This window comes from Echeneis naucrates, chromosome 24 (assembly GCF_900963305.1).
Source record: "Echeneis naucrates chromosome 24, fEcheNa1.1, whole genome shotgun sequence".
NCBI classification, from domain to species: Eukaryota; Metazoa; Chordata; class Actinopteri; order Carangiformes; family Echeneidae; genus Echeneis; species Echeneis naucrates.
Window position 1 is genome coordinate 19,129,407 of NC_042534.1, and position 14,243 is coordinate 19,143,649.

At 40.5% G+C, this 14,243-nt stretch overlaps 1 protein-coding gene across 5 annotated transcripts in view; it reads right to left on the reverse strand.

The window, feature by feature from the left end:
- Positions 1-469: 469 nt before the first annotated feature.
- Positions 470-14,243, reverse strand: part of cep85l (centrosomal protein 85L) — a 31,085-nt gene continuing 17,311 nt past the window's right edge. For 2 of the 5 annotated variants that reach the window (XM_029496284.1, XM_029496288.1), the window contains exons 5-13: positions 13,272-13,389; positions 13,012-13,179; positions 12,763-12,915; positions 6,950-7,104; positions 4,038-4,155; positions 3,394-3,444; positions 3,027-3,116; positions 2,655-2,832; positions 470-2,572 (exon numbers count right to left, since the gene is read on the reverse strand). In XM_029496284.1, coding sequence (XP_029352144.1) covers positions 2,406-2,572; positions 2,655-2,832; positions 3,027-3,116; positions 3,394-3,444; positions 4,038-4,155; positions 6,950-7,104; positions 12,763-12,915; positions 13,012-13,179; positions 13,272-13,389 — 1,198 coding nt within the window. In that variant the 3' untranslated portion in view covers positions 470-2,405. The remainder of the gene's footprint in view (positions 2,573-2,654; positions 2,833-3,026; positions 3,117-3,393; positions 3,445-4,037; positions 4,156-6,949; positions 7,105-12,762; positions 12,916-13,011; positions 13,180-13,271; positions 13,390-14,243) is intronic. The other 3 variants (XM_029496286.1, XM_029496285.1, XM_029496287.1) reach the window with 3 other exon arrangements.

Sequence of the window (14,243 nt, forward strand, 5' to 3'; positions counted from 1 at the left end):
AAAATAGAGATTTACTTTGAGATTAACTTGGAGCCGGTTAATAATGCCGGTCACCACGTGCGACTCACCTGGAACACACCTACTTTACGGCACTGTCGTCAACTCTCTCTTAAAGGCACACACACAAATATAGCACATATGAAAAAGCTGAAGCCATTCTCTAGTAGACTGATCTTCCTGTACTTATGACTTGATTCAGGAAATAAACTCTACTTCATCAGACCCTAAAGACCTCCAGGTTCTTTTTGAGCATCTTTTTGACTCATAAGTATTTTTGAGAGACTCTGTTACATAGCATATTCAGAGTCATATCTTGACCTTAATATTATTTTAGACAACACTATGGGGATGAAATAGAGTTTATTAAACTTTCTGGCACATTTGTCAAACGCTTTATTAACTTTTTACTGAGAAAATGTGCAGATATTCAGTGAAAGATTTGTAAGAACTCATACATAAAACACATATGTATCTCCTTAGAAAAATAATTTTATTTGCTAACTGAACAAACCACCACATTGACAATAGCTTTGTTTTGTAACAATGCTGTAAATAAACATACCTTTGGTATTCAAACACAGGCAGTAAAACTGAAAGAATATCAAAGAATAATTTCTTCTAACAGAAACCATCCAGTGGCTTCTTCAACCATCCACAGGGAACTCAGAAAACATACATACTTTACAAACCTGTTATGTCTATCATGCAAGTAGAATTTATTTATTCTTACATTTGTCTTATGATATAAAATATACCAAAAAGTGCTTGTGCTTTTTCAATTTGCTCTGACTGCCTGGTTCACTCTTTTTAAACTAATGCACACAATACATTTTTAAAATGTGAAAAATATGACAAATTGCGAATAACTGCTACTTGTGACAAACAACTGAACATTATCACCGAAGAGACTTCACTTAGATGGTTAATGGCCCAGTTGATATTGCTTCTTAAAGATTTTAATTTGCACAGCTATCTCTATCATCTAGAAGTCAGCTGTTTTTTCTCATTATGTAATGGGTGAAGTCCACATAGTTGAGCATGATGAGCATGTAACATGTTCTTACACAGCTTACTTTGCATTTTTTTTCCACCATTGTTATGCATATTTATAATTACACGTTTAAATCTTTGAATGAGACCTTTCTTTGCTATTAGTATACAGACATAAGCATAATGCAAGCTCTCAATACTTTAAAAAAATCTATACAATCTAAAACCTCCATGTAGTTATAGACATTTAAGCAGTTCTAGGTTCAATTTTAATGAGTTGAAGGTATCAAAGTGCTCAGGCAATTGAGTTATGCATTCTGCCTGTATTCAGAGGAGAAAACTGGCCTCAGGATTTCTGGAACAGAGCAGTCACTGATCTCAGACCTGGTCCAAGCCTGGACACACCATCCAATTTCACGTGATTTGGGTCAATGAGTGTTGACCTGAAAATTGCTATATTTTTTTATTTATATTACTCAAAAAACAGCCAGAGCAGAGGCTCTGATTGGGATTCTTCTGATTGGCTGACTCTGGCAAATCAAAGGTTCTGAAGTGTTTTACACTTCCATATTTACATCTGCTTAAACCTGCAGCAGTTGGGAGTCTTTTGGGTAGACTGGAGCAGTAACCTCCACTGGGCATTTTCCCTCATCTGCCAGTCTATTTGAGATTATGCCAGTGCCTTCCTTTCTGGTGCCTGATGTTGGCAGGCAGCAAGGGTTATTGTTTCTGATGCTCGACTTTGAAGCTGCGGTGATGTCCTCCACTATTATCTGCTTTGGTGTTACTGTGAAATTCAGTCCTTTGGTAAGACACATCCCTTTCTGGTTGGCTGAGGTTCTATCAGACAACTCCTTCACTCATTTCTCTCGAATGCAACCTTTGCCCGTAGAAGTTTTTCTTTTTTATGGGAACTGCTGAGCCATGAATTAAATGTAAAGTATGTGTTTATGTGCAGGGCAGCACATAGTGGTTAGGGTTGTTGCCTCACAACATAAAGGTTGCGGGGTCAGTGCCTGCGCCTGGGGCCTTTCTGTGCAGAGTTTGCATGTTCTCCCCATGCTTGTGTAGCTTTTCTTCGAGTAGGATTTGTTCCAGCACCACGTGCGAGCCAGAAATGGATAAGCGCTAGAAGATGAATGAATAATGAATGAATTAAACATTCATTCATTATTCATTCATCTTCATTTAACTTCTTCTGTGCAGTGGTGTGATCCAGCCAGCTAGTCTTCCGCTGAACGCAGAGGTGCAGGCTGACTCACTTTGAATGTACTCAGTAGGGGAAAAACTCATCAGTGACACAAAGCGCTGATAGGATGAGTGTCTGCAATGGTATGAACCATGTACTTCATTCTTTATGTGCTTATATCTATGAAGTGCTGAAGTTAAAGCACACTCTGGGTAAGGTCCTGGTGTCACTGGGAGACACAGGTGTCACCCTTATACTGAGCGTAGCGGGTTGAGATGTTCCTCCTCAGTTCATCTATGTCTCTCCTCAACTGGCCCACCTCAAGCAGCTTGAACCTCAGCTCCTCTTCCACTGCCGCTCTACAGCTGCTCTCTTCTGTCGAGACACTCAGTGCTGGACAGGGACAGAGAAGTACCAAACCCTGTCATTGTATACAGAAATAATACCATGGTGTGTGTGTGTGTTATCCACATACATTTCATGCCTAGCAGCAGAGACAGGTTGGGCTCTTTCCCTTGTGCTCTCTGAGCCAGGATATTGCAGAGAGCCTGAAGGTCCAGCAGACACAGGGACATCTCTTTCAGCAGGCGACTGACCTCTGGCATTTCCAGGTGGGGCAAAGGATACAAGCCTTCATCTAACTGCTGAGGCTCCTCAATAGAAAACAAAGATACATGTTTTAGTTTCCTCCAGGTAGGAATTCTATGTTGACTAATGCACTTTTCTGATCAAAAAAAAAAAAAATGCTATCTTTGGCTACTTTTGAGTGTATGGACCAGAGGAGACCCATGGAAAAGTATTTTAACAGGTCTCCTCTTATGTGAGGAACGGATGGGTGAAATGATACCTGTGGTATGGCTCTGGTTGGGGGGAGCAGGTTCCCATCCTGCTGTTGGTGAGAAAGGCCTCTTTTCTTCTGCAGTCTTGTACTGGTGGCCTAAAAAAAACAGTATTCTTACAGCTTTTGAATACTGTTTTTCTGTTTCTGTTTTCAAAAGCTGAAATGACTGAGTGTTATTCTGCTAAATATTCTACAAAATACACTGTCAAATGGACCCATCATGTTACCCTATTGTTTGTCTTATATTCTCATAAATAAACACTGAAACCATTTTTTTTAATTAGCACTTTGGGTAAATTTGAATAAGACACATTTAATTGCTGTTTTCAAGACCATGAACCATGTGTATTGTCAATGTGTATTAATACAATACCGTTAGTTGCAGGGTCAATCTCTCAAGCTGCTCTTTCTGATGCTCAATCAGCTGGCGGTGGAACAGACAAAGTTTTATTGGTGTTTTATTTTTATTTGTTTATGCATACATATATTTATTAGGGTTGAGCTCAGTACTTGGCTGAAACAAGTATCCGGGACGGATATAACAATTTCGACGAGTACCAAACGAGTAATACGAGTCAATATCCATGCTGGGGCGGAAGGAAAATGGGTGCTATGTGTGTCTGCATCCTGTGACTGGCTCATCACAACCCCCCCCCCCCCCCCTCCACCCAACCCATTTGATTCGTAACAGAAGCAGTGCTTGTGTGACGAGACAGGGTGTTGCATTTCTCATTCTCACTGTTTCTTCACCGGGTCAGGTTTTTTAGATCAGCTCGCTTTTCTTACCTTGATGTAATACAAATTAAGCTTTAATAAAAATATATTGAGGCTGACAATAAATATAACAACTTCTGATCAACCTATATAAATTTCAGGCTTAAAAATAAAACTGTCAGTATAAACCATGCCCACTTCATGGTTACAGATAATGTAGGTGGTTTAGCAGATACAGAAACGGATAGTGTTGTACTCGCTCATCCCTAATATTTATGTGTGTGTTTGTATTTAGGATGCTACCCTTCCGCTGTGGTTTTGCTGCTCCAGAAGGTCAGTGTTTTCCTCTTCAAGCCGCTTTAGGTCCTGCATTGGCAGCCTCACCCCATCGTCAAGACACTGCTGTACCTTCTGCTGCAAGCTGTATTGGCATGACAAGACATTGTAAGACCTTTTGTTAGTCTAAACTGATGTAAATTTTTCATTATCAATAGGCTAGTGACTTTAAAGACTGCAGTTATTAAACCTCTAAATCTATTAAAAAGATCTTGACTGAGATGTTTTGGTTAGTTGCATACATTTTTCCAAAATCCTTGCGAAAGCAGTGAACATCTGCATAGAAATGACTTGTTCGAAGATTCTAAGTCAGCACAGTACAGAAACGCCACTGGTAAAAATTACCAATGATCAGACACCAGAGTGTCGTTTATACTGTCCTGTTAAAGCTTGGTGCTGTGTGACGACGGTGGCTAAGATTTTATTAGAGAGTGGAATGTGAAATTGTGTTTATAAGAACCACACTAAGGTGGTTGAAATCATGTTTATAAGATAGATCCCAGATCTCATTCATATCTGACCAGATAATATACAGACGCACTCACACAAGTACACAGTCACACACAGACATACAGACGCACTCAGTGAATCAAGCTCAATTGGTTCTCCCAACTGAAATTCGGTCGGGAAGGCTTTCGAAAGCAGGACGGTACGTGGGTTGCTCGTCAGGGTGACGGGTGACGGGCGATGGGCCCCGTGGCACTTCAAAATTTCCCTGGAATTTTCTAGTTACTGTTACTACTTTCATCATTAACACTACCATGACTGCTTCCTCTATCCCTTCCTCTTTACGCTTTATGTGCTTCCTCTAGGCAACATTATCAGGAAACACAGCATCAATTTCCACTGCTACGCAGACAATACTCAGCTGTACCTATCAATGAAGACAAATGAAGTCACTCAGATAGTCAGACTGCAGTCTCAACTCTGACAAAACAGAAGTTATTGTACTCGGTCCTAAGCACCTCAGAAAAATACTATCGAATCATCTCATCAGTCTGGATGGCATTACTTTGGCTTCCAGCTCCACTGTAAGAAACCTTGGAGTAATTTTTGACCAGGACATGTCCTTTGTCCCTCACATAAAACAAGTTAGTCGGGCAGCTTTCTTCCACCTGAGAAACATTAGGAAAATCAGAAACATCCTTTCGCAGGATGATGCAGAAAAACTAGTCAAATCAAATCAGATTTATTTGTATAGCGCCAAATCATAACAAAGTTACATCAAGGCACTTTACATATAGAGCAGGTCTAGACCAAACTCTTTATAAATTTATTTAAAGAGACCCAACAGATCCCCCGATGAGCAAGCACTTGGCAACAGTGGCAAGGAAAAACTTCCTTTAAGAGGCAGAAACCTCGAGCAGAACCAGGCTCAGGGGGGGCGGCCATCTGCCTCGACCGGTTGGGTAGAGAGAGAGAGAGAGAGAGAGAGAGAGAGGCATTGGGTGGGGGGGGGGGGATGTAGGCAGGAACATGTTGTTGCATGAAGTTCATGGAGTTGAGCTGTAATACAGAATTCATGCTATATGGGACCAGCAGGTGTTGCAAGTCCATGCATTTGTAACTTCTAGGCTGGACTACTGTAACTCATTACTATCTGGATGTCCAAACAAATCTCTAAAAGGCCTTCAGTTAATTCAGAACGCTGCTGCACGAATATTAACAGGAACTAGGAAGAGAGATCACATCTCTCCCGTGTTAGCTGCTCTTCATTGGCTGCCAGTAAAATATAGAGTAGAATTCAAAATCCTTCTTTTAACGTATAAAGCTCTTAATGGCCAAGTTCCATCATATCTCAGAGAGCTCATAGTTCCTTACTGTCCTAGCAGGCCACTCCGCTCTCTAGATGGAGGTTTACTTGTGGTTCCTAGAGTCTCCGAGAGTAAGCCTGGAGGCAGATCGTTCAGTTATCAGGCTCCTCTTCTATGGAACCAACTTCCAGCATCGGTCCGGGGGGCGGACTCTTTAGTAACTTTCAAGACCAGGCTTAAAACTTTCCTGTATGACAGAGCGTACAGTTAAAAAGTCCTCTACTATTTAGGTATGCTGCTATAGGCCTAGGCTGCTGGGGGAAGGACTGAGCTTCTCTCTCTCTCTCTCTCTCCCTGTCACCCTCTCTCCCCCTCTCCCTCTTTCTCTCTCCCTCCCTCCTTGCATGCACTGATAAAAACCATCCTTCTTAAAAAAAAACAAAAAACAAAAAACAACAGTTTCACCCAGTTCTAAGCATTTATACTGCATTTACTAACCATGTTCTGCCAAAGTCTCTGTCTCTCCCAGTTCCTCTCCTCTCTCTCCCTGTCCTCATCCTGCAGGTGGTGACTCATCTCCATCCCATGTTCCTGCAACACCTGCTGGTCCCATATAGCATGAATTCTGTATTACAGCTCAACTCCATGAACTGACCAACTCCATGAACTTCCTGCCTACATCCCCCCCCCCCCCCCCCCCCCCCCCCCCCCCCTCCAATGCCTGTCTCTCTCTCTCTCTCTCTCCCACTCTCAACCCAACCGGTCGAGGCAGATGGCCGCCCCCCCGAGCCTGGTTCTGCTTGAGGTTTCTGCCTCTTAAAGGAAGTTTTTCCTTGCCACTGTTGCCAAGTGCTTGCTCATCGGGGGATCTGTTGGGTCTCTTTAAATAAATTTATAAAGAGTTTGGTCTAGACCTGCTCGATATGTAAAGTGCCTTGATGTAACTTTGTTATGATTTGGCGCTATACAAATAAATCTGATTTGATTTGATTTGATTTGATCAGCCATCAAAACTGTAGTGCATGCACTGGTTGTATTCCATTGTGTTCTTTAAAGTCTAATGAGATGGAACACAGAGAGTAAAACTACAACAACAGGTAATAGGTGTGTGAATTGATGATGTACCTGTGAACAGATGCAATCAGCTCCTTCTCTCTCCTGTTTTGAATCTCAATCTTGATGTCCTTCTCCTTCATCAGAGCAAGTCCTTCTTCCAGGCTCTTCTGCAGCTGAGACACTTTTTTCCCCAGGTTCTGCGCTTTCTGCTGTACCTCCTCCTGCTGCGTGTGCACGCACGCACACACACACACACACACACACACACACACAGCATGATCACTACAGTTGTTCAGAATAGTAAAGAAAAATAACTTAATCCCTATTTGGGGTCGCCACAGATAGTCAGCTCTGTTACTTGCATGTCTTCTTTGGCTCCAGTTTTTAAGCTGGATGCCCTTCCTACCGCAACCCTCCCCATTTGGGACTGGCTCAAGACCACAACTTGTTTACCATGTGGCTGGGGTATGAAAACCAGTTAACCAGTCTTACAGCCTCTAGGAAGGAGCTGTATTTCAGTTGCAATGTCAGGTTTGACTGACACTGTTTAATCAGTTAAATAATGCAAGCAATAGATATTCACAACAGTCTTAAATATTGCTAATGAAGCTCTGTCAATGTTTTAAAATAATGATATCAAACAGATAGTTGTTTTCAAAGTAGTCTGAATTTCCGTCTTATTTTTGCAGACTTGGAGAGATGTACACATGCCCAGGAGATTAAGACATTATATTGATTTAGCAATGTGGGGCCTGGGTGATGCCAACCTGATAATGAGGTCTGTCAACCAGCAGTTTCCATTTTTTCCTTTCTGTTGTGCCTATACAAGTACTTTTAGACCTATTAAATGAAGCTAAGTGTCGCTGTTCTGCAGAGGCTGCATAATCACTGCTTAATTTCCAATAGATGTTTTGTCAGAAATAGGCAGGTCTGTTTCCAGCTTTGTGGGGGCCTTATGGAAGATGCTATTTGGGGGCTCCCATCTTGCCAAACTACGATGGATATATTCCTAATGATACCCACAAAGATGCAATAATTTATTACATTTTAAGAGGAAAATGGTTTTATGTCATGAAAACCTCTAAAATTAAAATCAAGCCTTACTGACCCAAACAAGCAAGTTGAATTGACAAAAAAATAATAATACAAGGTTAACAACATGGATCCTCTATGTCAATAAACGAAACTGATGCAGTGCTCCTCAAAAAAGTTTATTTTAAATTCTAAAACAAAGTTCTTATAATAAAAACAAAAAAACTAGTAAAGATAATACTACTGTTGCGGTAGCCAGGAACCTTTAATGTGTAACACAAGCTGTTTGGGAGAATTTAAGATCTTTTGCAGTTTTTTAGGCCACTGAGCAAGATGAACGGATATCAACGTAACCAAAAATAAAAACACACTTTTTTTTTTCTCCTCAATCTCTTCTCGGCTTTTCCCTGTTCAGGTTCCTGTGACCTGCATGATTGATTGAGGATCACTATCAATCAATTTGTAGTGGGTGCCTTATGGCTGGGGTTTCTCACTGGGGAATCAAATTCTGGTATCCCATATACCAAGGGGGTATACTCTACACTCTACTCTACTATGCTAAAGAGGCAAAATAAACACACATAAAACCAGCATATATTTTAAAGTGCAGAAATGAAAACAATCCCACAGTAAAGATATCAATTATATTAGTTAAAACTACATACAACCGCATAACATGATCATATCACTTTGCGATGATTACCTATATCATCACAGTCTTTTGTTTTAACTTAAACCCCACCTAAATACTTCTGCTTCCATCATTAATTGTCATCATATTACAGCCCCTTGTCACTCTCATGAATGATCCTGATTATAGCAAGACCAGTGTGGCAACACCATCCTATGGATGACCATAGGTAGGCCTTGATTAACTTCAGCTTTGAAATGCTCCTCTCTGCTGAGGCTACAGCCACAGGAAGAGGGCCCACAGAGCTGCATATGGCTCGTGAGCCTCTGGCGCCCTTATTCCTCAGGACAGTGAAAGACAGTGTCAAACTCATTTTCATAAAGGGCCACATGTAACTGTAAGATATTAAACATGTAACTAAATGTAACCAAATGTTGTTAAATAACTCTGAATATATTACTTATTCAAATTACAAATATGCGTTTACATAGATGTAAAAAAATATATTTGCTAGTTGCTTGTTATTATAACATAAATCCTTTTAATTTGTCAGGGTTAAGAAACCCACATTAGTCCATCAATTAACAATCAAACCATACAAGTGAATAATGAAAAATATCATCCAACACCAGTTATGACATTAACCATGTTCAAAACCTTTTTGTCATGGTCGAGTGTGAAACTGTGAAAATTAGTTTTTCTGGAAGGCTAACGTTGGCATACTTAGCTCCATGTTTGGTGTCAAAATGTCAACTCTGAAACCGCCTTCCATCTGCATCAATCTCTCTCTTCCTGGACATTTTGGGATCATTTGTATTTCTCAATTCCAACTGTTGAAAATCACAATGATCTGGATACACTGCAGTCTAGTGGCGGGATGCTGTCACTTCATGGGTAAGATAATCAGCATTCATTTTGGGAAATGTAGTTTATGGTCAATGCACGCTTTTGACATATTTATTTTAAGACAATCAGACCTTTTAAACTCTCGCAGGCCTTGAGTTTGGCACATATGCTCTAGAAAAATAACAGGTTGGATCATAGGCCGGCACTCTACAAATAACATTAGAAGGCTCCTTAATTTAATCAGCATGTCACATCACTTGATATTGAAAAAACTTTTGTCAAAGTTAACTAGTCATAAGACCTGAGAAAGAAAATAATTTCTTTACACCACAAAGTTGAAGGCTACAAGAAGATCAGCAAAGTTTCACTTTCAGTCAGAATTCCGTACCCTTTGTCGTGGTGTACTTTTCCAACATGACAATGATACTAAACACACATCTAAGGTCACTGTTGGATTCCTGATCTGAACCCAATTTAACATCCATGGGGGATTCTGAAGAGACAAGTTGAGCATCACTCTCTGTCCAGCATTCAATCTCTACAAGAGGTCATTCTTGAAGAATGGAGAAAGATTGATGTTGCATAATGTCGCCAACTTGTTCATTCTATGCATAGAAGACTTGGTGCTGTCATAAAATTAAAAATCATAGAGGCCATACAGAGATGTACAGTTCTTGTTCTGGGGTGTACTAATTTTTGGGGTCTTCCATGTGGTGCCACTGCTGACAACATGAAATAGGAAGGGATTTTCTTCAAGTAACACTCTTTTATAGTCAACTGTCTGATGGACACCTGTGCAATAAATAATTAGACTCATCTGTGGTTGATTCTTTTTAAATTTGCAGTCTAAAATTTAGCTTTGCTCCAGAAACTCGCAGTGGGTTGGAGTCATTTTTGCATCACCGTAATTTGAGTAAAACTGAAAAATGTGTAATCTAAGTCATATTATTCACCTTACTTTCTTGTTATAAGTTAAACAGCTGTTATATAGAACTTATTCTTGTCAACATTTTGGAAATTGTTTTTGTATTTATTGAGATATTATTTATATGTTACTTTTTGAAGGGGGTGTACTCATTTACGCCAAGCACTGTACAAATCCCAATTCCAATGAAGTTGGGACGTTGTGTAAAATGTAAATAAAAACAGAATACAATGATTTGCAAATCCTCTTCAACCTATATTCAAACTGAATAAACTACAAAGACAAGATATTTAATGTTCAAACTGATAAACTTTATTGTTCTTTTTGTGCACTCGTTTTGAATTTGACTCCTGCAACACGTTCCAATAAAGCTGGGACAGGGTTATGTTTACCACTGTGTTACATCACCTTTCCTCCTAACAACACCCAATAAGCGTTTGGGAACTGAGGACACTAAATCTTTCCCATTCTTGCTTGACGTCTCTGTTGTTGTATTTTGCGCTTCATAATGTGCCACACATTTTCAATGGGCGACGGGTCTGAACTGCAGTATCTCCCTTTCTTGCGCTCATTCTTACCCTATGCTAACCCCCCCCTCACACCCTGTGCCTCTCTTGTTTTTGCTCTCTCTCTCTCTTTCTCAACCTAACCGGTCGAGGCAGATGGCCGCCCCCCCTGAGCCTGGTTCTGCTCGAGGTTTTGCCACTGTCGCCAAGTGCTTGCTCATCAGGGGATCTGTTGGGTCTCTTTAAATCATTTTGTAAAGAGTTTGGTCTAGAACTGCTCTATATGTAAAGTGCCTTGATGTAACTTTGTTATGATTATGATTTATGATGTAAAATAAATCTAATTTGATTTGATTGGATTTTGGACTCATCAGACCACAACAGACTTTTCCACTTTGCGTCTGTCCGTTTCAAATGAACTCAGGCCCAGAGAAGGCCGCGGCGTTTCTGGATGTTTTTGATGTATGGCTTTCACTTTGCATGGTAGACTTTCAACTTGCACTTGTAGATGAAGCAACCAACTGTGTTAACTGACAATGGTTTTCTGAAGTGTTCCAACGCAATATCCTTTACACAATGATGTCGGTTTTTAATGCAGTGGAGCCTGAGGGATCGAAGGTCAGGGGCATTCAATGTTGGCCGCTTACGTGTAGATTCTCTGATTCTTTTAATTATATTATGGACTGTAGATGATGACATCCCTAAATATCTTCCAATTGAACGTTGAGAAACACTGTTCTTAAACTGTTGGACTATTTTCTCACGCAGTTGTTCACAAAGTGGTGATCCTCGCCCCACCTTTGCTTGTGAACGGCTGAGCTTTTTGGGGATGCTCCTTTTATACCCAATCATGAGACTCACCTGTTTCCAATTAACCTGTTCACCTGTGGAATGTTCCAAACAGGTGTTCTTGACCATTCATCAACTTTCCCAGTCTTTTGTTGCCCCTGTCCCAGCTTTTTTAAAATGTGTTGCAGGAATCAAATTCAAAATGAGTGAATATTTTCGCAAAAGCAATACATTTTATCACTTTGAACAATAAAAATCTTTGTAGTGTAGTCAATTGAATATGGGTTGAAGAGGATTTGCTACTCATTGTATTCTGTTTTTATTTACATTTTACACAACGTCCCAACTTCATTGGAATTGGGGTTTGTATATGCTGCATTGACTTGGTGGTACATTTTTGTCAAGTAGGGACAAGCCTTACTGATTTTTGAGGAAACATTTCAGCCTGACATTATGATGTCAGAAGACCATCATGACAAATGTCCATCTTGCCTTGGCACTGAACACCTGCAACAGATATTGACAGAAAATTCTGTATGCCATTTACAGGGAGCACCACACAGTTGGGCAGGTATGATAGTAGCATTCATTCATATATTTCAGATATGCTTGTACTGAACCCTCTTTCTGGTTGTGAACAGCAAAGAAGTCAATACTCCATGTGACAGCAGCCTAACAGTGGACACTTCAGCCGAAGTATTTATCTAAATTAAATAAATTTACACTCTGGCAGTCATAAGACTGCTTCTGCCTTTCGTTAGAGGACCACCCTCATCTTCTGATGAGAGAGATCACTTAGCTACTTTAACCTCTGTTCAGACCAACATGAAGGGCAAGCCTGGATTGGACCAATAGATTAATCGGGAGCACCAAAAATCTTCTTGGTGTGAGGCAACTGACCACTATGTGCTGCTGGGCATACAACACAAAATACATTCCAGTTTATGAATCAACTCAATGGATTGTTCAGTGTTGTGCCATATAATGTAACGTTACATGATCAAAACAATTGTAGCTTAATGTTCTTTTTTTCGTCCAAAAAGGTTAGGCTGGTAAACCATCAAAACATCCATCAAGTTTTTGACACCATAAATGTCTTTGGCTTGATTGTTATTATAGCCAGCTCTATCAGTGTTTGTGTGTGTGTGTGTACCTGTTGGACTTGGGTTTGCACCTCATCCAATGTTGGCAGGTCAGAGAGGTATTTTTCAAGTGTCTCAATGCGTAGTTGTTTTTCTTTGCTCTGTTCGCTCTCTCTCTGGCACTTCTTCTTCAGACTACAGATGTATCGATCTCTTGTCTTTATCTGTGGACAAAAAAACCTAACAATTAATACAAATTTAAAAGTAAGCCCATAAGACATTGTGCTTCCCGTAGGTCACTTAAATTATTTGATTTTCACCTTCTCCTCCAGTTTCCTGATTTCATCATTATATTTTCGAGTGACTTGCTTGAATAACTCATTCATGTGAAGTACTTTAAGTTCAGCCACTGCTAGCTTCCTGCCTAGTTCCTCATCACAGCACAGTCGATCTGGCAGTTGGCTGCAGGGTTTCCTCAGTGCTGACTCCTATTGGGTAAGCAGAACTTATGATGTGGTACTGAGGAAATATCTGGTTGATTATCAAATTACAAATATAATGTGCTCTGGCCAAGTGTTACCTTAGTATTCAGGAGGTGGGGTTTTTCAAACAAGCTTCTCTGGGTTTGCAGGACCTGCTGTGCTCTGAGCTCATTCTCTCTTATCCGGGCATGAAGATGTGAGATCTGTTGCTTCTGTCTAGAGAAAAAAAAACAAAACACTTTTTACTTACAGAGTGGTCATCTGTAATTATATGCAAAAAAAAAATTCTGATGTTTTGAGATATATAGATATAAATTATAAAGGCAGCTTTGGTCAGTGGTTTGATTTAATTCCAGATGTTTAAGTCCCCTTGCAAAAGAATCTGAACTAGTCACACTGGAAGGAACCTACGTAGGCACACTGAGAACATAAACTCCACATAGAAAGGCACAGAATTCTCTTGCTTTGTGGCAACAATGTGGTGGTACCACCACAAAACAACCACAAAATAGCATGGTGTCACATTAACTAAGATTGGAGCCACATTAAGTAAGATCATTGAAAACTGTATGATAAAGCAGTTTTTTGAAAAGTGACAGGACATAAACTCACTGGATGCCGTCATGCAGGTCTCTCTGCCTTAAAATCTTGAGAATAGTTTTGAATTCAACCAATGTAAAAAGTAAAAAAAAATCTTGAAACACATTAGGACAGCATGGCAGTTTGAAGCACAAGCACCTCTGCTTGCATATCTGCCTGGCACACCACCATTGGTGCCATCAGGCCAGCTGCAGGGTCATCAGCTGGGAGCCACCCATCTCAGATGTTTCGCACCTTTCATACCAGGCAGTCTCCCTACTGCCCCCTGCAGCTGGCCTTAGGATCCTCTTTCCCATCTTAACCTTCTGAGCTAGATCCAAAAGCTTCCTTGCTTCGCTTCCTTAGCCAGTTCCTTGAGTGCCTTCCCCTGCCTCCGCCCAGTGATTCAGAGACTCTTCACGAATCCCATTAGGGACTTTCCTGCAAAGCCTTTGCAGCTGATTTCGACTGGGTTTGTAGACGCATTCCAT